Here is a 24,924-nt window from a genome sequence, read left to right as displayed (position 1 = left end):
TGACTGGTTTATGTAGCTCCAAACACAACAAATAGAGAAGAATTGAATAGAATAGCTTTGTTGTTGCTAATGAAAACAATGTTCAAGGACAGTGTTAAAACAGTGAAATGCAGTTTAACATCCTCTCACAGGCAGCAGCTTTAAAGTATAACAAATAAATAAAATAAAATAAAATAAAATCTATACCTGTGCAATAAAATCTATACATGATGGCTGATGGGTTAATGGCTTTCACAGCTTGGGGAAAGAAGCTGTGATTCAACCTGTTAGTCTTTGCTTTCAGTTGTCTGAATCTCTTTTTAGAGGGTAGGGAGGAAAACAGTGTGTCCAGGATGGGAAATGTCCATTGAAATGCTGGTAGCCTTTTTCTGGAGTCGGTAGTTGCAGATGTCCCTTGGGGTGGGGTGGGGGTGGAGGTGAGCGAAGTTCCTATGACTTTTTTTCCACCCCTCTCACCACTCACTGCAGGTCTCTCCTGTCCTGTGCTGTGCAACTAATGAACCAGACTGTGCAGCAGTAAGTCAAGATGCTCTTGATGGTGACTCTGTAAAAGTTCACCAGCAGGTGTTGAAAGAGGTGGAAGAGCTTCAGCCTCCTGAGGAAGTACACTAAGTAATGGGCGTTAAAGGCCCATGTGAGGTCAACAGAGATGTGAACTCCAAGAAATTTAAGATGCTCCACTCTCTCGACCTCCACTCCATTGATGAGGAGGGCCGTGGTCTCGGTACAGGTGGATCTTCTGAAATCCATGACCATCTCYTTGGTTTTATTTGTGTTCAGTTCCAAGTTATTGTTCTTACACCATACTGCCAAGTGCCGGACCTCCTCCCTGTAGGCTGACTTGTCGTTCGAAATCAATCCTACAATGGTGGTGTCATCAGCAAACTTGATGATGTTATTGGAGGTGTGAATGGGGGAGCAGTCATATGTGAAGAGTGAGTAAAGAAGGGGGCTGAGGACACATCCCTGTGTGGTGCCTGTGTTCAAGATGAGAGTTGAAAACTGATTCAAACTAGTAATCTTTATTCAAGGAATTTGAGCTAAAGTATCTTTTTTTTCTCAAACAACATGGACCAATCTTCACTGGGCATCCAGTTCCTTCCAAAGACCACTGTTAAAACTTTAAAACTGTGAATATCACCCCCCACCCCACAAAAACAAAGCCGCAGTTGTTTGCTTGAAAATATTTTACAAACATTCATAAACTGACGTCACAGTGTGTGGTGGAAAATTCACTGTTTCACAATAGGGGGATGATTGGTGGTTTTCATTAAGAGACTGTCTGCAGTAGATGGCCAGAGTTCAACAGCTTGAGACTTTGAGAGTCTGCCTGCCTTTGTCTAACCTGCCATGTGTTGTACATCACTGAGCTGAGAGACAAACAGGACGGAGTCCGCCAGATATTTGGGTGTGCCGAGCACTCATGCTGTATAAACACAGATTCGTATTAACACAGACCCACACACAAAGTAAGCAGTTAAGCAAGAGATATGAGGAGGTTGTCTAAAGAACAAGCACCACCTTCAGAGGTGGACGCCATCGAAGGTTGGCAGCACGAAGGCTCGGTGGTTAGCACTGTTGCCTCAGAGCAAGAAAGTCTAGGGTTTGATCCCAGGTTTGGACCCGAGGTCTTTCTGTGTGGAGTTTGCATGTTCTCCTTGTATTTGTGGGTTTCCTCCTACATACCAGGCTACACTGTAGCATTTGGGGAATATAGGTATGGAGGAACCTGGGGACCAGGGAGTAAAGTAAAGATGTTATGGCAAACTGTTCTTATTATTATCTGTCTTTTTATACCATAGTTTAAAATCCTGAAGTTGATGGTTAGTATTTTCAACAATTCTACCAAAAAGTTTAAAAATAGCTTTTAAAATGAAAGTTTAATTCTAAATGAGCTTCCCTGGAAGCCAGTGTGTTCCTAACCAGTTCTGACCTTCCTTTGAGGAGTTCAGAGAGGTTTCCTACAGGGATCACTAAAGTTTCATGTAACCATGAGGAAGTAAACCGGACCTGTTCCATAAAACACCAGCAGAGTGGATGTGTTGTGGTTTTCATACCTACTTTCTCTCTTTTCCCCTCTCAGATCTCCACCCTGTGGCGCCAGGGCCGGACTTTGCTCTCCACTGTGCCAGAGACCGCCGAGAAAGAAGCTCAGTCTCTGTTTGTCCAAGAGGTAAGACCTGGATGTGAGCCTTCTTTGTCCATTCTCTGCCCATCTCCTCTTAGGCTCTGTGACGTTACTAAATCCCTGCACTGACCTTTAGTTTAGACACATTTAACCCAAACATGGTGCTTTGTCTCAGTCTAGACAGAAGATCTGGACTGATGAATCCCGTAGGGTGTAGAAAAATCATATGCAGCTATAAAAACTAGCACTGAATGCGTTGAAAATGATGTTTCTGGCCTGAAAATCAACTTCCATTTGTGTTCTCGAGGAGCTGTGTGCTGTGGTTGGTGTGAGTTGAGTTCTGTTACAGAACACACGGTAGGCGATCATCCCAATGTAGCTATGAATGACATCATAAACACATCTGGAGCAGCTGTGCTTTCGTATACACACGGGATATTTGACAATTTTTTTTCATTAATCTGACTTTTTCATGATCTTTTGACTCGTTCTGTGTGCACGTGCAAATTTTTAAATGATTTTTATAAACTGAGTAAAAAAAGGAGTGTTTTTTATTATTATTGTGGTTTAAGGATTACACTAGCTGGTCTAAAATCACCAAAATAATAATGTTTATTAAAAACAGGTTCAAATCAGCATTGTTTTTTCATTTCTAAAGTGTACTCCAGTAGATTAAATATGAGGCACACTTCTTACCGATCATCACCGCCGTGGAGAACTGCTGGTTGTCTATGTTTGCTTTATCATTTTCAGTAGAACAGTTGTAACGTTGGCTGTACTTCCTCACAGCCCCAGCCAGCAGCTCCTCTCACTGCAGCCACTTCACATATTGCATACACTATATGGCCAAAAGTATTTGCTCACCCATCCAAATGACTGTGCACCAGTGCTCAGAGCAAAGTCCATAAAGACATGGATGGCAGAGTCTGGTGTGGATGATCTTGAAGAATGGTCAAAAATCCCCATAAACACTCCTAAACCTTGTGGACAGCCTTCAGAAGAGTTGAAGCTGTTCTAGCTTCAAAGGATGGACCAACATCAAATTGAACCCAATGGATTAGGAATGGGATGTACCTTAAGTTCATATGTGAGTCAAGGCAAGTGAGACAACACTTTTGGCAATATAGTGTTTCTGATTGAAATGTTGTCTTGGGATTTTAAAAAAGCAGTGCAAAAACAAATGAACTGAAGAGGCCTCTCATCCACTGTGTCTGTTTCTGTCTCTGCAGTGCATCAAAACATACAAGTCTGACTGGCATGTGGTCAACTACAAATATGAAGAGTATTCTGGAGACTTCCGCCAGCTTCCAAAGTGAGTTTGAAAAGCAGATGTTCAAACAGGTTGCACTGAGAAACTGAGTGTGCATGAATCCTCTCCAGACACAGTTTTCTATCAGGGTTGTTGCAGACATCTGAAACTCTTCTCAGTTTTATTAGTAGGGTCTTGAATGACCTTCTGACAGAAAACACACCAGAGAACTCCCTAAATGTTCAGGTCTAACTAGTCTAAATCAGCCATTCTTCATTTATTAAGTGTACTCCTGTAGAATGAATCAGAAACGTGTGGGCAGTAGGGTTGTACTGTGTGCAAACAATCATCAGAAAACTGCCAACATTTAATATTTGACACTGAGCTGTTACTGACATTAGTGACTTGTTTAAGTCTAATTTAAGTGGTGCAGAGCTAACACTAATGCTAACATTGAGCCAATGCTAATGCCGATGTTACACTAATACTGACTACTAAAACTCTAGTGGGCAGGCAATGGCTGTGTCCAAAACGACAGGCCGGGTCCTCCGGAGGACCCAGACTACCCGGTTGAGGTGGGCCAGGTCCTTGTTAGACCGAGAAGACTGGAAAAAAAAGTGTCTGTGAATTTGGACGGTCTAGCCTCCTCTCCACCCTGACGTACGTCATGTCACCTAGCAACCATGACGATGCTAAACAGAAGCAAAAATAGATCAAAATTAGAAAACTATCAATATATTAGTGTTATTAATATCACAAAACAATAAAATTAACTTAAAGGTAACATTTGAAGAACTAATTGACTCGCCGTAGGAGCGTGTTTATTTCGCGGTTTTTTATGCCAAAAATAATATTTAAAAACATGTTTATACAAATGATAAAAGTATTAGAATTATAACCGCTAAAAAAGTTAATTTTTATATCGCCATATTTTTATTTAAAACTTATTCTTTTCTCTCGCTTCGTCCGCCATTACTAGCATAAAAAAATCTCCGTTCAGGCCGCAATGCATTATGGGATATGGTGGGCCGGGAAGGATCCATCAGACCAGTCCTTCAATTCAGGCCAAAGGAAGGACGTATTTGTCGGCCGCATCAGAGGAGTCTTCGGTTTTGGACGTCCTTCTTCGCGGCGCTGTGACGTATGTGGCTGACTAATTTGGCCTTCGGAGGACCCGGCCTGTTGTTTTGGACACAGCCAATTACTGCAATTAATGACTTATACAAGTCATTCCAGCACTGAGCTAATGCTAACACTGAGATAATGCTAACTCTAGTGGGCAACAAAACAATATAACTGGCCAAGAATAAAGTTTTGTAAACTATGCACACAAAAATAGGCTGAGATTTTAAAAAAAATTATAAAGCAAACTACGGCTCCCTGGTTGCAAACTCTAAATCCAGTCTGACTGCAACTCACAAATTGCCAGCTTTCTTGAAATTCTGACGTTGCCAACTAGTCTGGGACAGCGCTGCCTGGTGTACTGTAAAGTCTTCTATGATCATGGGTCAAGAGGGGGACCCGCTTTTAACAGAGTAATTGGGTCAAATTCATGGGATCAGTTGGTGCACGTGTCTTAACTGGTGATGATTGGTTATAGTTGGGTACAAAGAGTTATTCAGAAGCTTTTCACTCTGTACTTTAAGCCCAGTTAGCAGCTCAGATACTGATTTAACCTGAGCCCTACATGGATGCCTGACATGTTGACTTAGAAACTCATTTAAACAACAATAGAAGACATCCTGTGTATTCTACCAAGATATACCGCTCTATTCTGGGAGTACAGTTGACTGATGGTATTAATACGTAAAGGGAAATCCCACAATGCTTTGTGTCCTTGGACGAGCTGCTCTCCTTGAGCACAGGAATGAGCTGAACAGATGTGTGTGATGTTTAAAACTCTTCAGAGTGTGCAGACAAACCCTGTTCTTGTCCTTGAGGATATTTATGCTGGTTCCCAGGAATGAGCTGGGTCGTGTAGAGTTTAAAGGGCAAACAGTCCTCCTGTGGTTTGAGTTGCACTCAAGCAGCTGCACTTTTCAGCTAAACCCTTAAATGACTGAATGGGTTAATGTGATACAATCAGCTGCTCAGAGGAACGTGCTGTTAAATACCTAACTTTAGTATTCTGTGCTTAGATAACAGCATCGTCAAAACATGGAACATAATTTAAAATGAATCTTCAGGGATTTGTGTTTTCATTTACACAACTACAACTTTGAAAATGCAAAATGCTACAGAAGCTTGAGCGAGTGTCTTGAAATCTAAGTGACTGGATTCATCTGGTTTAATGGGTAAATATAAGGACATCACCAGCATTATAATAAATAATTAAAACTGCAAGCAGTGATAAAGGGGCGATCCAGACTGCGTGCACGTCCACCTATCACTCCAGTTTTGTTGATACAGCTCACTGGGACATTATAAATTGCCAGCTACCCACCAACAGGGACAGGTCTAATTTTGACAAGCTGCTCAGGACACGCCCCTTGGCTGCTGCTAGTGATGAGTATTTTCTTAGTTGTGAAACAGTCTAAACTTTACATCATTTTGAAGCTGCTAGGATGAAAGCTGTTAGTGGGAGATTTTTTAAAAAACACTATAAGGCAGGGCTTTTCAACTGGCGGCCTGCGGACCACATCCGGATCCTGTTCGGCTCACCAATGACGCCCCCACCCCAATTTTCACGAATCCATTTTACGTGAGGCTGGGATATTGTCACTCTCACTTTTTTAAAAAATGTTTATTTTGTACACTCATGAAAATGTTGAGAATTGTGAACAACTCCTAAACTAATTTCATTTGTAAAGAGTTTCCTGAAATCACCACTACTTAGGGTTACAGGGACAGATGCTAGCTGCAGACGTTAGATGGACCACGATCAGGAAGACAAACCTGTAAAGACCTACATATGCACACATGTTTTCAGCTTTATATTTATTTAAATCATTTAAAAAAGACTTTTTCCATTTAACTATTAATCTGAAATAGAATCACTTATAAAGGGGCAGATATTAATAAGATTTTTTTCTTCTTTCTGCTGCTTTTCGGTTTTTTTCTGATTTGTATTTGTTGTGTATAATATTTGTTTTGTTTTTAAATGAAAATGAATAAATTAAATTATAAAACGAATCCAGTAAAGTTCAGGCTTTATCAGCGATTGTTAAACTTAAAGTGGTGTTTATCACTCTCAAGGAAATTAAAGATAAAGTTCTTTAAAGCTAAAGTTAAGTGTTCTCTATAAGCATCAAAAACATGTTTACTCACTGAAACAACACGAGATTAAATGGATGAATATAATAACTAAATATTTAAACTGTGAAATATTAAATAAATAATTTACAGATGATCACAGATAAGACTTAAAGATGGAATAAAAGGTTATTTATGAAGTCTCAAAATCAAAAGAAATACATTTCAAATTGTAATTTTATATCTAACACACACACAGGTCTGGTTTGTATATCCCTTTGGGTACCGTGCATTGACTTCCATTCATTTTTTGGAAATTTTATAGCCTAACCCTGACCATTTACCCTAAAATTAACCTCACCTGACCCTAAAACTAACCTAAACCTTGGTCCTAAACTAACCCCACACCCGTAATTTGCATTTGGACCCGTGGGGACCAATGCCAGGCCCCCACGATGCACTTCTGTCCCCATGAGGCTGCTTTTTGGGGAAAATTGTCTCCATGACGTAGGAAAAACAAGGCCACACACATGCACACACATCCTTGTATTTGCATCAAACTGAGGATATTGTATTGATTGTGTTGGGGGCGGCTGTGGTGGAGTGATTAGGGGAGTTGTCCTGCGCCATGTATGGCAGCCCCACCTCTGTCAGTGTGCCCCAGGGCAGCTGTGGCTACAGTGTAGTTTGCCATCATTAGTGTGAATGTGAGTGTGAATGGGTGAATGTCTGTAAGTGTAAAGCGCTTTGGGGTCTGGAGGGACTTGATAAAGCACTCTATAAGTTCAGTCCATTTACCATTCCATTCATTTTTGTAACTGTATTTATGCCTATCCCAGACATTTTCCCTACAACTAACCATTACAGGTCTATAGTTAACCCTAACTTGAACCAAAACTTAATTCATGTCACACCTCTAAACCTAACTATCAAAATTAACCATTACTGGTCTATAGCTAACTCTAACCTGAACCAAAACTTAATTCATGCCACACCTCTAAACCTAAGTGGTAAAGCTCAGCAGAGCTGCAAATAAAGTAAGGACCAGGAAAAGGTACTCACTTTCCAAAAATGACCTCACTTTGTTGCTTAAAAACCTAACATGGTTCTCACTCTGCAGCCAAAATAAGCACACACACACAGACACACACATACAAGTTTGCACAGTTATCCATTTGAGGAAATTCCATTGACATCCATTACATTTCTACAGCCTAACCCTGACCACAAACCCTAAGGCTAACCTCACAGGTACCTACCTGACCCTAAAACTAACCTAAACTCAATTCACACCTTGGTCCTAAAACCAACCCCCAACCCACCAATGGCATTTAAACCAAATGGGGATTCGACTTGTGTCCCCAAATGCACCAGTTGTCCCCAAAGGTAGGAGCTTTGTCTTAAAATTGCCCCCAAATGTCACCATAGCCAAATGCCACCCCCCCCCCCACCACACACACACACTTATCCAAAATTCAGGGGCATGTACTATATTTGTATCCAACAAAATGCAGAACAGGTGTGGAATTGTGGGCGGAGCCTGCTAGAGACAATAGACCTAAATAGACAAAGCATTTTGGGATTTTGTTCTTGAAAGGACATGGCATTATATAAAAGAGAAGACATTTTTAGGTTGGAAAAATATTTTACATAGATGAGCTGAACTTAATCAGAAACTTTAGTTTTCAAAAAAAATTACATTCTTCATTGAGCTCTTCTTACTGATCTTAGCAGTCTTTAGCTTGTTCTTTAAAGTCTTTCCACAGCTTCACACGGTCACTGGTTGGTTCTGTCATGATGGCGATGATCTTAGAGAGTCCACAGTGGCTGTAATCTGAAGGCATGTCGTTAAAGTAGTCCCTGTCAGGGGGCTCGGTGGGTCGGAGGCCCAGGTGATGCAGGCATACCCCCAAATATGCGTCCTCTATATAAAAAGCTTTGACGTATCTGGACGCTTCAATCAGCTTCTTTGGCAGGTCCAGGGATAAAATGTAGCCCAGACCATAAGGGTAGGGCGGGTAAATGGAATAAGGTAAAACATCTTCAGGGATGTACCACTTAGATTCTGGATCCCTGAAGACCACAGAACTGTTGTCAACACGACCAGTCAGGTAGTTCATCTTTGGAGCCTTCAGGAGCAGCTTGACCATATTTTCCACGTTTAGAAAAATGTCTGAATCGATCTTCATGGCGTATGAAGCGTTGGAGCAGTACACGCTCAGCCACTCCAGCATCACCATGGTCTTGATGGTCAGGTTCTTGTAAGAGTCCACAAAATCGCTCTGGATCAGGTCATGGTGCTCTTGGCTCTCGTGCAGCAGCTGCTCGTGGACCCTCTGGGCGTCCTCTCCAGTCTGCATCCCCAGCAGGAAGAGCACCTTCACTGCCTTGCCCAGGACGGGGCTCTCGCTGCCCCACGTGCTGCGGATGATGTCCCGGTCGGCTCTGTTCCGAGGAGCCACCTGCACCAACAGTACCACAAACGGTGGCTCCTGCTCGCACGTCTGTGGCTCGTTTATCGTGAAGCGGTACTCATAAGGGTACTCCACCAAGTATGGCCTGGGAGACATGTAGGGAACCGGCGAGGGTTGAGCAGTGTGTGTTTGAATCTGCTCCACAATGACTGAAGACTGATTACTCCTCCAAAAATTCAGAGTTTCAGGATGTGCAGCTTCAGCTGGATCCCCAGCAGTCTGCTTCACTTCAGATCCATTTCCGTTTGTCAGTTTTCTGAAAGAAAAGAACCGCATTGCTGAACGGATCGACTGTTTAGGGTTCCACTCAGGTGCAAAGTCTTTTTTGCTTATGTAGATGATGCAAAACGTGACTGTAAGAACCAGAATGACGAAAAGACAGTGATGATTTGACAACCAACTCTTGTTTCCACGTTTGTCGGGATTCATGTCCTTCTGGCTGAAAGAAAAGAAAAAAACAGCTCTGAGGTAAGTCTGTTTTAGAAACGTCAAAATATTCAGTCATATTAAGTAAAAACTTACCTTTGGACACCCTTCACGGTTCCACACTCCAACATCCTGATCTGTAAATGCAGCTTTTTTTTTACTTTTTTTATCTGGCAGGAACAAATGAAAAAGAAAAATGATTCTACTCCTGACAGGACTTCAGTGATCAGCTGGGACTCCGTTGTTCATTATGAAAAACTGAAGCTACAGCCCAAACATTAGTCCCAGTTTCTCCTCCAGAACTAAACAAATCATCTGTCTTTAGTGCCGATGAACTCAACTGAGAAGTTTATATTCACTTGATCAGAACCCAGGAGGAGGCTGATAGTCAGCTCTTAATGATAAAATGAAACATTCTTTTCTGTCAGCGACACATTTAGTGCTTCTGATAACATAATAATCTTGTTCCAAACAAAGAAACAATATACCTATAACTTCTCTGTTATGCCTCAATTCATCAAAGGACTTTGGAAACAACTCTTATCATTTGAGCTGTGGGTTTTTTATCTTCAGTTTGGTTTTCAGCCTTAAAAACAATCAAGAAATGACCAAGTAACTTGATAATTCACATCTTTATTATCACCCACCACTGAATGGGAAAGGGTGATTGTGTTTTTTATCATGTATATGTTAAATTAACAAAAAAATATCTCAGGGACAACTGGGGTTTAATTTAACTTTCAGCAAACAATCATTAAATGTACAGTTTCAGTATACTGTATAATGTATGTATGTATGACTGGTGGGGTCAGTGGATGGATGGATGGATGGATAGATGGATAAATGGATGGATGGATGGATGGATGGATGGATGGATGGAAGGATGGATGGATGGATGGATGGATGGATGGATGGATGGATGGAAGGAAAGACGGGTGGATGGATGAATGAATAAATGGATGGATACATGGATGGAAAGATGGATGGATGGGTGTATAGATGGATGGATAAAAAGGTATAAATATATTTTGCTAACATCAGAATCAGGTTTATTATGCTGACACACACAATGATTTTTTTTTTCTGGCTGTTCGTGTCTCTCTAGTATTAATAATATACAGATACTTTACATATAATTTTATTTTTATTTATTATAAAAAAAATTTAATTTAAAACAAAAAACATAAATTCAATATTCAATAAAAATACAAACCATATGACAGGCAGCAGAAGAATAAAAAAAATCTTGTGATTTCTGACCCTTTTTCTCAAATAAATAAATTCAATCAAAATAATTTTCAATTTACAAAAACATACAAAAAACAAAAGAAAATCAATAAAGGGTTAATTCCTTCTTGAGCAACAATTCGTACATTATACCCATACACATTTCCCCAACAAATTAACCTTTATCATTCTCTGAAATATACACATTAATCTGGCATTTTTAACGTCGTCTTCCAGATTATTCCATAATTTAATTCCCTGTACTGAAGTACTCCATTACCTCAAAGTGGTTCTAATTTTAGGTCTCACAAACATTTCTATGCAATTCAGATTGTAATATCTCTCTCKTTTAACAAAATGTAATTGGATGTTTGAAGGTAATAAGTTTTTAATGGGCCCTATACAAAACTGACAAAATACTGTAATCAAACAAATCAGAGAATTTCAATAACTTGTTTTCTGGTAATAAATCTTATGGCTCTTTTCTGTAAAATAAAAAAAATGTTGTTGTTTTACATGCTTTTCCCCAAACCTCAACACAATAAATTAAGTGTGGAACAATTATTGCATTATACAACATAAACAGTGCTTTATCATTGAATAAGTCCTTTACTTTATACAATACWGCAATGGATTTKGYTATTTTTGTTCTTAAATGWTTTATRTGAGGTCTCYATRTCAGTTTTTCATCAATGATAACACCCAGAAACTTCACCTCACYGACTCTACAGATATTAATATCATCAATTCAAAATGGAACGTCGACAATTTTCTTTCTGTTACTAAATATCATATAATTAGTCTTATCTAAATTTAATGATAATTTATTAAGTTTAAACCAGGTTTGTATTTTAGCAAATTATGTTTGCATCATCTCCAACATCATTCTATATTTTTACCAAAACAAAACAACAAAAGCACGGTAGTATCATCTGCAAATAAAACACATTTGAACAACCCTGACAYATTTACTAAATCATTCACATATAAATTAAATAACTTTGGCCGAAKTACAGAACCTTRAGGAACTCCAMATGTGATATTACCCAATTCAAATCTTGTATCATTTATTTGTACAATGCCATATAATTTACTCACAATATATTGAAAGATACACATTATACTTAACTATACCAAGACATATCTGTGCGKTGTGCTACCAAAATGGCAGACGACAAACACACATGCACAAAAATGAACAAAGACCTTCTTGTTTGTGTTAGTTTCTTTGTTATTGTATCGTTACTCCATCTGCATCAAAGACCAAAGCCCAGTYCCTGGTCTAAACCCAGACCCTGAATTCTGAATATCTTTAGGCTATAAAGTTGAAATCATGTGAGCTGATAAAGTATCCAGATGACTTTAAGTTTYATCAGTCCCTGACTGAGGACACACAGTCACAGTCCTGCCATCAGCCTGGCACAGATTGTTTTCTGAACGGTCAGAGTCCTCTTAAAGATTTATGAAGATAAAACAGAACCTTATAAGTTTTTAGTTTTTCTGATTCTGTTGGTTAAACTGAACCGTATTTGTTCTGTCCTTGAAATGGTTTTATTTGTTTGTTTGTTTTTTAGTTGTAAACGAACCCATCAGGCCACAATGACCTTTTTTTTTTTCAAGCAAACACCAGTTTTATTTGCAATATGAGTTTTGACTGCTGGAAATTAGCCCTGTGAGCTCAAAATATATGTAAAATGTAGATTAAAACTCCACAGGCATCAAGTGTTTAAATGTTTTTAAAATGTTACAGTTCTTTGTTTAGGAAAGTATTGATTTTAATTAATTATGATAATTTGGTTTGATTTTGAAATCTAAGCACCGAACGTTTTCCCAGACTTGTCAAAAGGGTTTAAAAATAAAAAARGGTAGATTGAGACAGTGAAGGCACCAAGTCAGGGTAGTAACCTTTAGAAACATTTAACTGTCTAGTGGAACATGTTGTCTATATTGTGTCCCAAAGCTCCATGAAAATATCTTCCAAAACATAAATTTAGGTGCAGTTGGCGTCTAATTTTTTAAAGGTAATTGTTTATTATAGCAACGGAGAAACTAAAGCTTTCTGAATCACTGAATYAAAATGACCTGAGGTGGGTATGATTTTGCTAATCAGCTAGCAGCTAATTAGCAGACCAATTTTTTTTTTGTTTTACTGAATTAGATTTTTCACTCACTTTGAAAACCGTTAAGGGATAAATTAGCTTCCATTAAATGAGCTTTTGCCAATTTTACATCCGCTAAGCGCTAACTCACACACAAACATCGTTGGTTACGTATTGTAACCCCAGATTCTATGAGTGTAAGCGCAGCCCTCTAAGGCTACAACAGGTTTGTTGAAGTTAGCTAACTGTTTTTCAAAGCTTGTGAAAAGACAATTAGTTGCTTGTGTTAGCTTCTGCAAACTTTTTTATTATTTTTATTTTTACGTTTAGCATCCATGAAGCTATATTTTTAAATAGAAGATTCTTAGTTAGCAAGTTTAACTTTTTGGTTAGCTGTGCCCACCCTGAAAATGAAGCAGCTGTGTTGGAATAGTTCAGTGTTTTGAAGCATTACATAGTTATCCTGACGTCACACATCCAGGCACTTTGTCACTAGCCGCCATCTTGATAGGCAAACGTCTTCAGTCACAGCAGAGTAAACATTTGACAACAGGAAGCTATTTTTATATGTAATCCCAGTGGTCATTTCTTGTTGGGTTAATGTTCCGGAAACAGGAAGGACCTCAAACAGAGGAGTTAGGCGTTGAACGTYGTGGAGTCTGGCTTTAGAACCCCGACTAAGCCTTCAGAAATGTCTAGAATCTACTCAGACCACTTTTATTCTGGTACATTTTGTTAAAGGGCCWCAGGGCTGCGTTCTGAGCCCCCTCCTGTTCACGCTGCACACAGGACTGCTCAGCAAAACACCCGAGCTGACATAAAGTTCTGCTCAATGTTATTGGCTCCCATGAAGTTTAAGTACATAACGTGGAATATCTCCTGAAAAAAATCAATCAAGTGAAACAGCTTTTGTGTATAGAGCACTCGTACTAAAGAGCAAATGATAAACAACTACAAAAAAAAAAAAAAAAAAAACAATGGGAGAGAAAAATAGAAATACCTAAAGCTTGATGTGTCGGGGCAATGCATTTGTGCTCCTGGACCCCTGTCATAGCAATATAAATAAAGTGAATTTGAAGTGGGGTTTGTTAACATGAGCTTTCTTSTGCTCCTTCAGTAAGGTGCTGAGACCTGAGAAACTGGCTGCTCATGTGTTCGAGGTTGACGAAGACGTAGAAAAAGACGAGGTAAAAATCTTTCGTCATAATTCTCTCTTTTATCTGAGAAAACCACGGTTTGTTTCATGTTTTGTTTTCTTCTTACCAATGGTAGACGCAGTGCTGCTAACAGAAAAGCTACCTTCTTGTTTAAAGCTTGCATTTTTGCTAACTTTGGAAACCATAGGTGGACCAATTAGCTKCCACTAAATTTAGTTTATGAGCTTTTAGGCCAGATTCTAACATTTGTGTAGATACCACATGGCCATGTTTTTAATGACAGACCTTGAGTTGGCGGTTATCAATTAGCGTTTGCTTCCTTTAATTTTCTTACCTGTTTAGAATTTGCAAAGCTAAATTATTTTAGTTAAAAGATTGGCAGTGAGTGAAGCCAACTTTTTGGTTATCTGTGCCCACCACACTGGGAGGACGTGTGATACCTAACATTTACAAACAAACGTACATTTGATGTTTACATGTGAGTGACAATAAAAATCTATAGAGAAAGTGCAAAAGCTATTGTTCATCTAATCAGCTAACAGCTAATCGTGGGACAATTTTTTCATTTAGCAGATTAGCTTTTTCCCTAAATTTGTCCTTTGTGTCAGTCCCACCAGTCTTCATCACAAAGGAAACACTGTGTAATGCAAACTGACCGTCGTCTTAGCAGTTAGCCATTAGCTGTTAGTGTTAGCCTCTGCTAATTTGTATTTGTTTAGCGTTGACTTCTGCAGATTTTTTTGTACGTTTAACGTTAGCAAAGCTCTATTTCTAGTTACTTTAAAGGACACAGCATCAATCAAAGAGCATAGAGTTTAGAAAAAGAGGCAAACATCTTCATCCAGGCTAGGCTAAAGGCTAGCTAAATGAGGGCTTGATTCATTTTTTGCCATTCTTTAGGCTTTTRAAAACAACCCTTTTTTATGACACATTGGTATAAAAGAATGCTACATTAGCTCATTTTACATAACTGCTGCACTTTACTCATGACACAGTTTGTTTAGTTGTCAAACACCTTTAGATTACACACATACATTTGTGTAGTGACTTGGACCTTTTTCAGTTGAGAAAACAGTGAAATAATAAAAAAAGGGCATCATGCAAAAAACTAGCTATCATAGAGTTCTCTCGCAGCGTTAAAGCTGTTTTCATGAAAGAGTTGTTTTATAAGCCTGAACATGGCTTTAAAAACTGCTTCTCATTTAGCAAGCCATTAGCCTAGCCTGAACAAAGATTGTTGCGTCTTTCTCCCTCCTCTGTGCTGTATGACTGATGTTACAGCTGATACCCTTTATTAGAAGACAGTGAATTTCTTTGGCCAGGCAAAATGTACATGCAGCATAGTACATGTAATTAAAGTCATACAAATTTTACTTATGTATGTACCATATTTGTATTGTTTTAACTGATACTCTATGGTCCCTTCACTTCCTCCAGGATGCTGCCTCTCTGGGATCCCAGAAAGGAGGTGTGTCGAAGCATGGCTGGCTCTACAAAGGCAACATGAATAGTGCCATTAGTGTCACTATGAGGGTGAGTATCATACTGGTCATTTGTTACTGAAAACACATTTCAACTTATAAATCTAAAGAAACTTTAGAAAATATCTTCATGTCTAATACTGAGATTTCATAAATGTTCTGGCAGTGTAGTAGGAAGTGTGTAAGAAGTCTATAATAGTCACGTTTATCAGAAATAAGAAGAGCAGCCCTTGAGGATCAGACTTGAACATCCCTGATGAAAAGGAAAAAAAATAGTATAGGTCCTCTGGACGGGTTCTTCTCTAATGAAACGTTTCGTCTCTCCTCCAAGAGACTTCTTCAGTCTGAGAGTTTCAGGCAAAATTCAGGCTTTTTTGAGTCCTGCCTCCAGGCGACTGATACTAACATCACATGGCTATCGTTCACACCTAATTAATACCTATTGTTAACAGGGGATGGAGTGATACTGCCAATGGCAGCGCTGTAGGAGGGGGACAACTGAAAACGGAGGCCYCCACCTCTGTTTAATGATGGACAGTCTTTCTTCACAAAAATGGCTTCTTTTACTCCTCTCTCAAACCAACGTTCCTCCCTATCAAGAATGAGAACATCCTCATCTCTGAAAGAGTGACCGCTGGCCTGTAAATGAGTGAAAACTGCAGAGTTCTGGCCATTAGATGTAGCTCGTCTGTGTTGGGACATTCTTTTGAACAGTGGCTGCTTTGTTTCCCCTATGTATAACTGGTCGCAGTCCTCCTGGCACTTAACAGCATATACAACATTGCTCTGTTTGTGCCGGGACACCGGATCTTTGGGGTGAACCAGCCTTTGCTGTAATGTGTTTTGGAGTTTGAAAGCCACTGGGACATCATGTTTAGAAAATAAACGTCTCAGTTTCTCCGAAACACCCGCAACATATGGAATAACCACTGGTTTGGGTCTGGGTTTGGGGTCTTCATTTTCACCTGAAGGTTGCATGGAATCCTGTCTGTGTTTCCTGTCTGCTTTCAGGAAAGCAGCACACACAGAAAGCAGACAGGAAACACAGACAGGATTCCTTGCAACCTTCAGGTGAAAATGAAGACCCCAAACCCAGACCCAAACCAGTGGTTATTCCGTATGTTGCGGGTGTTTCGGAGAAACTGAGACGTTTATTTTCTAAACATGATGTCCCAGTAGCTTTCAAACCCCAAAACACATTACGGCAAAGGCTGGTTCACCCCAAAGCTCCGGTGCCCCGGCACAAACAGAGCAATATTGTATATGCTGTTAAGTGCCAGGAGGACTGCGACCAGTTATACATCGGGGAAACAAAGCAACCACTGTTCAAAAGAATGTCCCAACACAGACGAGCTACATCTAATGGCCAGAACTCTGCAGTTTTCACTCATTTACAGGCCAGCGGTCACTCTTTCAGAGTTGAGGATGTTCTCATTTTTGATAGAGAGGAACGTTGGTTTGAGAGAGGAGTAAAAGAAGCCATTTTTGTGAAGAAAGACCGTCCATCATTAAACAGAGGTGGGGGCCTCCGTTTTCAGTTGTCCCCCTCCTACAGYGCTGTCATTGGCAGTATCACTCCACCCCCTGTTAACAATAGGTATTAATTAGGTGTGAACAATAGCCATGTGATGTGAGTATCAGTCACGTGGAGGCAGTGCTTAAAAGCCTGAATTTTGCCTGAAACTCTCAGACTGAAGAAGTCTCTTGGAGGRGAGACGAAACGTTTCATTAGAGAAGAACCCGTCCAGAGGACCTATACATTTTTTTTTCCTTTTGATTTTTTACCTGGATTATTGAGATGCATCAGGACATCCCTGATGAAAGCACCACAAATCCATCACAGCTGAGTGGGCTCTGGCATTTGATTAGGATACCTCCTGTTTTTTTTTTCTAGAGTTTGTTCAATTACCTCCAGCTAGGGGAGACACAGTGGTGAGCATAGTTCCACTAACCAGCTAACACCTAAAAGCCGAACTCATTTTTCATTAGATTAGCTTCTGAAAAAACAGTTAGCGGACCAATTAGCTTCTTCTAAAATTTGACAACTATATGTCTGCTAACAGCTAACTAACACACTAACATCAACAGCTTTGTTAATGTTAGCTATTTTTCAACTTTAGTGAAAAGACTAAACTGCTAAACAAAATATTAGTTCTGCTATTAGCTGCTAGCTTCTTAGCAGAACCATGCTTACCACTGGTTGTCACACTATGAAGCATGTGGTGAAGGTCAGAAGATTTGGGCTCCTTACAGTCACTAAGTTGACCTTGAACTCCTCTGAAGACCAAATAATTCTAGAGTCAAATGTGAGACCATCACACAGTGGAAGTTTGGACCAAACTGGGTCCAACAGAACAATGATCCCAAACACAGCTGCTGTCTYTGTAAGGGCACTGTTGGATTATGAGACCACCTAAAAGAAGGCAGAAGCTATTTAATGGAAAAAAGTGTATTTTTGTTTCTCCCTTTGGACTAGTCATTGCTTTGTATAGTTTTATTTTACCCWTGAGCTTTCTCTTGCCCTGTTTCCATTTTATTTTTAGAACAGGATGGATGGAAGTGTTCATGTTATTCTCCCTTTAATGCCCTAGTCTTTCAAAAGGAGGTACTTCCATCTTGCTCAGCTGGGCGATGGATCCTACAACCTCAACTTCTACAAAGATGAAAACACCTCCAAGGAGCCCAAAGGAACCATTTTCCTTGACTCTTGCATGGGGGTTATTCAGGTAAGGTTTCTTGAGTACACTGAATATAAAATAGCTTCATTTGAACTTCTTTTTAATGGATTTATGTTCTTTCAGAACAGCAAAGTGCGTCGATTCGCCTTTGAGCTGAAGATGCAGGACAAAAGCACGTTTCTGCTGGCTGCAGACAGCGAGGCAGAGATGGAGGAGTGGATCAGCACCCTCAACAAGATCCTCCACAGCAGCTTTGAGCAGGCCATGCAGGAGAAGAGGAACGGAGACCTGATTGACGGTGAGCTTGTGTTTGACCATATTTCATCTTTCACAACATGAAGATCTCTTCATTCCTCAACAGTAGGGTAAGGACGTTGTGTTAAAACATCCTCAAGAGTTCGGCCAAATTTCAAACAAATCCATTTCTATCTCAAAATAGTCAAAGTCTTTATGAGCGTCTTCGCAATTTAGTTTCCGCAAATCAGAAACTTGACAACTTTAGGGTCTGTGGAATYAAATTAGGACCGACTCGAGACACAGTTGAAATACTTTGTAATGAAACTGCAACATATGAATTTTCAAGAATATTTGCAGTGTTGTTAGTCATTGCACGGACCAGTTTATTGTCAATGCAAGCAAAGTTGTCTGGATTTGGCAAAAATTCACAAAATTTGTGTTATATTGAATGTTTTGTACACTTGAGGTTAGACTTAACCAGTGGTGAGCAAAGCTAACCAGAGTGTTTGCTTCGCTGACTCATAATCTACTAACTAAAAATTTAGCTTCGCTAATCCTAAACCGCTAAACATGTATAAAACATTAGGGGAAGCTAATGCTAAAMAGCTAAACAAGTAACAAATAGTGAAACCTAAAACTGACAACTAATGCTAACTGCTAAGACAACTGTCACCCAGACGGCTTCTCACGTCTTCATCTCCTTCCAGCTGAAGACTGGTGGGTCTGACACAAACCTATTGATGTTAGCTTGTTAGTTAGCTGTTAGCAGACTTAAAGTTGACGAAATCTCATTGGTCTGCTAACGGTTTTCAAAATTAGTGATAAAGCTAATCTGCTAGTTGAAAAATTATTTCCACTGATTAGTGGAAGCCACTAAGGTTTTTTTTTTTATGAAATCTGATAGCTAATGGAAACTAACTTTTTAGTTAGATGTGCCCACCACTGATACYCACAGTAGAAAAGGACATTCAGGTGGACATGTGATATCTAACATTAAAAAGCAAATGTACATTTAATGTTTACATTTGAGTAGAAAAAAAAGCAAAAAAAATACACTACAGACAATGGTAGGCATGGTAATCAGCTAACAGCTTAGCTAATTATTTGTTTAATGGATTGGTTTTTCCACTAACCATTAGTGGATCAATTAATTTCTACTAAGTTATGTTGTGCAAAAATGTAATTTTTCTAGCAATGTTTCTACATTTTTGCTTCTAGCACATCACTAATACCCTTTTCCCACGAGCRCCTCTRTAGCAYGGYTCGACTYGGCTCTCGAGGATTCTTGTAACCAGCCCCTTTTTCAGAACTCACTGCTCTGTGGTTCCAAGTGTACYGTGCTAGCCTGAAAMCAAGACATCAGAAGGCTGTCAGTCAGTGATGAGTTAGGTGGGCGGAGTCAGTGGTTGCGTCACAAGAGCTRCTCTCATAACAACAACAAAAAATAAATAAACAAAAAAATAACAACCCGATCCGCCATTTGCAATAACTTTGCTGTGTCCTCTATTGTTGTGTTGCACATCTTTTTGAGGTCTTCTTCTTCTATGTTTAATGGTGGCTGACCAATCACTTAATGGAGCATAACTGCCACCACCAGCTGGTAAGGTGTATGGCACCAATTGTTGGACTCTGGKACTGCCCAACTTTACAATGAACCCACCCACTAGAGCTGCTACTGGAGTGTAATGATAAACCATCCAAACCGTTTTGAACAGAGTTCAGCCTAGTCAAGCTGTGCTGTAGAGGCACTAGTGAAAAAGGGGCATAAGGKTAAATATCTCACTGGGCTAGTGCAGGTCTTCAACAATGGGGTCACGACCCCTAGTGGGTATGTGAAGGTACTGCTAAGTTCATGAGATTGTTCGATTTTTATTTGTTACTTATTTTTWAATTTTTAAGTTATGTCTTAGTATCAAATACACAGTAATAATGTATGTAATATCTAGCCTAGTTTATTATATTAACAAGCCTAATTTATTATAAAACACGTTATAATAAACTTGCAGTTTTGTAKTTTGAATTTTGAATGTGGATGTCTTGTTGATCTCTACCAGATGARGAGCAGGGAAAAACAGACCTTTCCTCTGGAAGCTTTCAAGACACCTTTCAGGTAGCTTGCTTATCCATTTATCCCTACATAATACATTTCTGATTTATCCACTCAGCACACCAAACCTTTTAGTASTAATTAATGGCTGATGTTCTTGGAAAGTCTTGACTGTAACTGGAGCTYTGCTCTGAGCCAGTAAGCTAACGACTGGATTTCCTGCAGCCACACTTTCCACCAAGTTTCACATCTGGTTCAGTGTGTTCTGTTTCCAAATGTAACGCTTGTGTTAAAATGGAAATGCAGCTGTTCAACATAAAGGCTTCATCTGTTCTAGTCAGGGATTTTCTTACTACTTGTCTCAAGACTGTGTTTAAGGCCCTGTCACACTAGACAACTTATGCCAACTTATGAAACATTTTTATGTCTAAATTGCTTACAAAAAGTTGTATATTTGATCAATTTGTTAGAATTACAGTATGTACACACCTAAAAGAAGCTTCCAGTTGATTTTTTCAATTCCTTCTTCAACATAGATGTCTTTAAAATGTTCGTAAGTTGGCATAAGTTGTCTAAAACCTAATAGTGTGACTGGGCCTTTAGACGTGATTTTGCTAATGGCTCTGAAGTTACCCTTAATTTAAAAGAACATTATACATTCCTTAAAATTATTGTTTTGGTCATCTTGACCTCATGTCAGTCAAAAACAAAAGTCACTATGTATTACATATACATTACTTTCCAAATATCAATAGTTAATGTAGCCTCAACTGAGTGACTGCAGGAAGTGTAAAAATGATTAAAGTTGCTGCAATAATACATTTAAAAAATGTATTATTAGAAATTGTACAAAATGATTATATTCAACCAACCAGCAAGCAAAAAATCAACACAACAGTCAACCAACAATCCAGCCAACCAACATAATCAACCAATCAACACAACCAACAAACATAACCAACTAACCAATCAACACAATCAACCAATCGACACAACCAACCAACAAATATAACCAACTAACCAATCAGCACAATCAACCAACAAACATATCCAACTAACCAAGCAGCACAATCAACCAATCAACAACCAACAAATAAACATATCCAACTAACCAATCAGCACAATCAACCAATCAACAACCAAAAAATTAACATATCCAACTAACCAATCAGCACAATCAACCAATCAACATAACCAACCAACAAACATAACCAACTAACCAATCAACACAACCTACCAACAAACATATCCAACTAACAAATCAGCACAATCAACCAATCAACACAACCAACCAATAAACATAACCAACTAAACAATTAACACAACCAACCAACAAACATAACCAACTAACCAATCAACACAACCAACCAACAAACATATCCAACTAACAAATCGGCACAACCAACCAACAAACATAACCAACTAACTAATCAACACAACCAACCAAAAAACATAACCAACTAACCAATCAGCACAACCAACCAACAAACATAACCAACTAACCAATCAGCACAATCAACCAATCAGCACAACCAACTAACCAATCGGCACAACCAACCAACAAACATAAGCAACTAACCAATCAGCACAATCAACCAACAAACAACCAACTAACCAATCAACACAACAAACAAACATAACCAACTAACCAATCCGCACAACCAACCAACAAACATAATCAACTAACCAATCAACACAACCAACCAACAAACATATCCAACTAACCAATCAGCACAACCAACCAACAAACATATCCAACTAACCAATCAACACAACCAACCAACAAACATAACCAACTAACCAATCAGCACAACCAACCAACAAACATATCCAACTAACCAGTCAACACAACCATCCAACAAACACATCCAACTAACTAATCAGCACAATCAATCAATCAACACAACCAACCAACAAATATAACCAACTAACCAATCCGTATGTACACACCTAAAAGAAGCTTCCAGTTGATTTTTTCAATTCCTTCTTCAACATAGATGCCTTTAAAATGTTCGTAAGTTGGCATAAGTTGTCTAAAACCTCATAGTGTGACTGGGCCTTTAGACATGATTTTGCTAATGGCTCTGAAGTTACCGTTAATTTAAAAGAACATTATAGATTCCTTAAAATTATTGTTTTGGTCGTCTTGACCTCATGTCAGTCAAAAACAAAAATCACTATGTATTATATGTACATTACTTTCCAAATATCAATAGTTAATGTAACCTCAACTGAGTGACTGCAGGAGGTGTGAAAATGATTCATTTTACTGCAAATTGAATCTAACCAACTAACCAATCAGCACAACCAACCAACAAATGGAGACAACCAGTCAACCAACCTTTTAATCCATAAATCAAACAGGTCCTCCTGGGAGGAGCTCAGSTGCAGACAGAGCTATGTATAAATAGGTGGTACTTTTTACCAGCAAGCATTTWGGCCACTCCTCATGACTACCACAGGAGAATCAAGGATTTCTCCAACATGCATKAATGAGTCAAAGCAACACTCTGTTTTGGATGAAGGAATGATATTATAACATGAGATAAAGCTCAAGAAAGTCAATTTTGCTCAATTCCCCCCTCCCCACCCCCATATTCTCAAAAAACTATTCTGTGCTCTAAAGCTTTACATGTTATCTTATTTACTTACTTATTCAGATTTATATTCTTATGACCGGAGCACCTTACACTGACTGCACAGTTCTTCATGTATCTCTGATTGTAATGTCACTGTTTTCTCTTGGTTTCTAACAGACAGCCAGAGATATTGAATCTAAAATGAGGAGTGAAGCTCGGCTCAAGCTGTTYACTCTCGATCCTGACACACAGGTAAAGAGAAGAGTGATTAACTCCACATTCTAAGTATTCTATGGGTTATTTCTGCTGTGGTGATGGTTTTATCTCTGCCTTTTTTTTTACCTTTCTTCACAGAAACTGGACTTTTCTGGTATCGAACCAGACACTCGTCCGTTTGAGGAGAAGTTCGGGAAGAGAGTTCTGGTCAGCTGTCACAACCTGTCCTTTAACCTCCAGGGCTGTGTCGCAGAAAACGAAGAGGGACCAACAACTAACGTATGTTTTAGTTGGATGAACCGGAAAAATGCCTTTGAGGAAATGTATTTTCAGATGCCAAGGGGACTACCCTCTTTTAAGTTTCTCAAGGATGACATGGTTCTTAAAAAATGTTTGGACTTCAGTTTTGTAACCCTTCGGCAAGAAAAAAAAAAAAATTTGTGTGAGCAATTTTACAGATGATAGCTGTCACCTGCCCAGGTAAGTTGAAAAACAACAYGTTGTTTTGTTCGGTCTATCTGTGATCTACGGTTAGCTTTCGTAACTTACTGTGAGGAAAATAAGTATTTGAACACTCTGTAACTTTGCAAGTTCTCTCACTTAGAAATCATGGAGGGGTCTGAAATTTTCATCTTCGGTGCATGTCCACTGTGAGAGACATAATCTAAAAAAATAATCCGGAAATCACAATGTAAGATTTTTTAAATAATTTATTTGTGTTACTGTTGCAAATAAGTATTTGAACACCTGTGAAAATCARTGTTAATATTTGGCACAGTAGTCTTTGTTTGCAGTTACAGAGGTCAAACGTTTCCAGTAGTTTTTCACCAGGTTTGTAGACACTGGTTTGCACACACTGCAGCAGGGATTTTGGCCCATTTCTCCACACAGATCTTCTCTAGATCTGCCAGGTTTCTGGGCGGTCGCTGAGAAACACAGAGTTTGAGCTCCCTCCAAAGATTTCTTATTGGGTTTAGATCTGGAGACTGACTAGGCCACTCCAGAACCTTGATATGCTTGTTACAGAGCCACTCCTTGGTTATCCTGGTTGTGTGCTTCGGGTCATGGTCATGTTGGAAGACCCAACCACGTTTCATCTTCAGTGCTCTAACTGAAGTGAGGAACCAGTCCAGAAATACACAGGAGGAGCTGGTCAATGACCTGAAGAGAGCTGGCACCACTGTTTCCAAGGTTACTGTGGGTCATACACTAACCGTCAGGGTTTAAAATCATGAAGTTTCCTCTGCCTAAATCAGCACACATCCAGGCCTGTCTTAAGTTTGCCCAGGACCATTTGGATGATCCAGAGGAGTCATGAGAGAAAGTTATGTGACCAGATGAGACCAAAATAGAACTTTTTGGTCTTGATTCCACTCGTCATGTTTGGAGGACGAAGAATGATGAGTACCATCCCAAAAACACCATCCCTACAAGGAGAGTATTACCGGGGCCATGTATTGTGAGATTTTGGGAAACAAATCCCCTTCCCTCAGTTGGAGCATTGCAGCTGGGTCATGGCTGGGTCTTCCAACATGACCATGACCCGAAGCACACAGCCAGGAGAACCAAGGAGTGGCTCTGTAACAAGCAATATCAAGGTTCTGGAGTGGCCTAGCCAGTCTCCAGACCTAAACCCAACAGGAAATCTTTGTAGGGAGCTCAAAATTATGGTGCGTTCACACCAAACGCGATTTCAGCGTCAGGAGCAGCAGGTTTACATACAAAGTCTATGGT

At 39.4% G+C, this 24,924-nt stretch overlaps 1 protein-coding gene across 10 annotated transcripts in view; it reads left to right on the top strand.

The window, feature by feature from the left end:
• The window catches only part of dock9b (dedicator of cytokinesis 9b), a 148,412-nt gene that overhangs the window by 48,935 nt on the left and 74,553 nt on the right, over positions 1 to 24,924 (top strand). For all 10 annotated transcript variants that reach the window (XM_014022222.1, XM_014022227.1, XM_014022217.1 and 7 more), the window contains exons 3-11: positions 2,084 to 2,173; positions 3,358 to 3,440; positions 13,913 to 13,982; positions 15,390 to 15,485; positions 18,025 to 18,159; positions 18,235 to 18,409; positions 20,403 to 20,458; positions 23,152 to 23,226; positions 23,329 to 23,469. In XM_014022222.1, coding sequence (XP_013877676.1) covers positions 2,084 to 2,173; positions 3,358 to 3,440; positions 13,913 to 13,982; positions 15,390 to 15,485; positions 18,025 to 18,159; positions 18,235 to 18,409; positions 20,403 to 20,458; positions 23,152 to 23,226; positions 23,329 to 23,469 — 921 coding nt within the window. The remainder of the gene's footprint in view (positions 1 to 2,083; positions 2,174 to 3,357; positions 3,441 to 13,912; positions 13,983 to 15,389; positions 15,486 to 18,024; positions 18,160 to 18,234; positions 18,410 to 20,402; positions 20,459 to 23,151; positions 23,227 to 23,328; positions 23,470 to 24,924) is intronic.

The sequence above is a fragment of the Austrofundulus limnaeus genome, unplaced genomic scaffold, assembly GCF_001266775.1.
Source record: "Austrofundulus limnaeus strain Quisiro unplaced genomic scaffold, Austrofundulus_limnaeus-1.0 Scaffold320, whole genome shotgun sequence".
In the NCBI taxonomy this organism is placed as follows: domain Eukaryota; kingdom Metazoa; phylum Chordata; class Actinopteri; order Cyprinodontiformes; family Rivulidae; genus Austrofundulus; species Austrofundulus limnaeus.
This window is presented reverse-complemented; position numbering and strand designations above follow the sequence as displayed.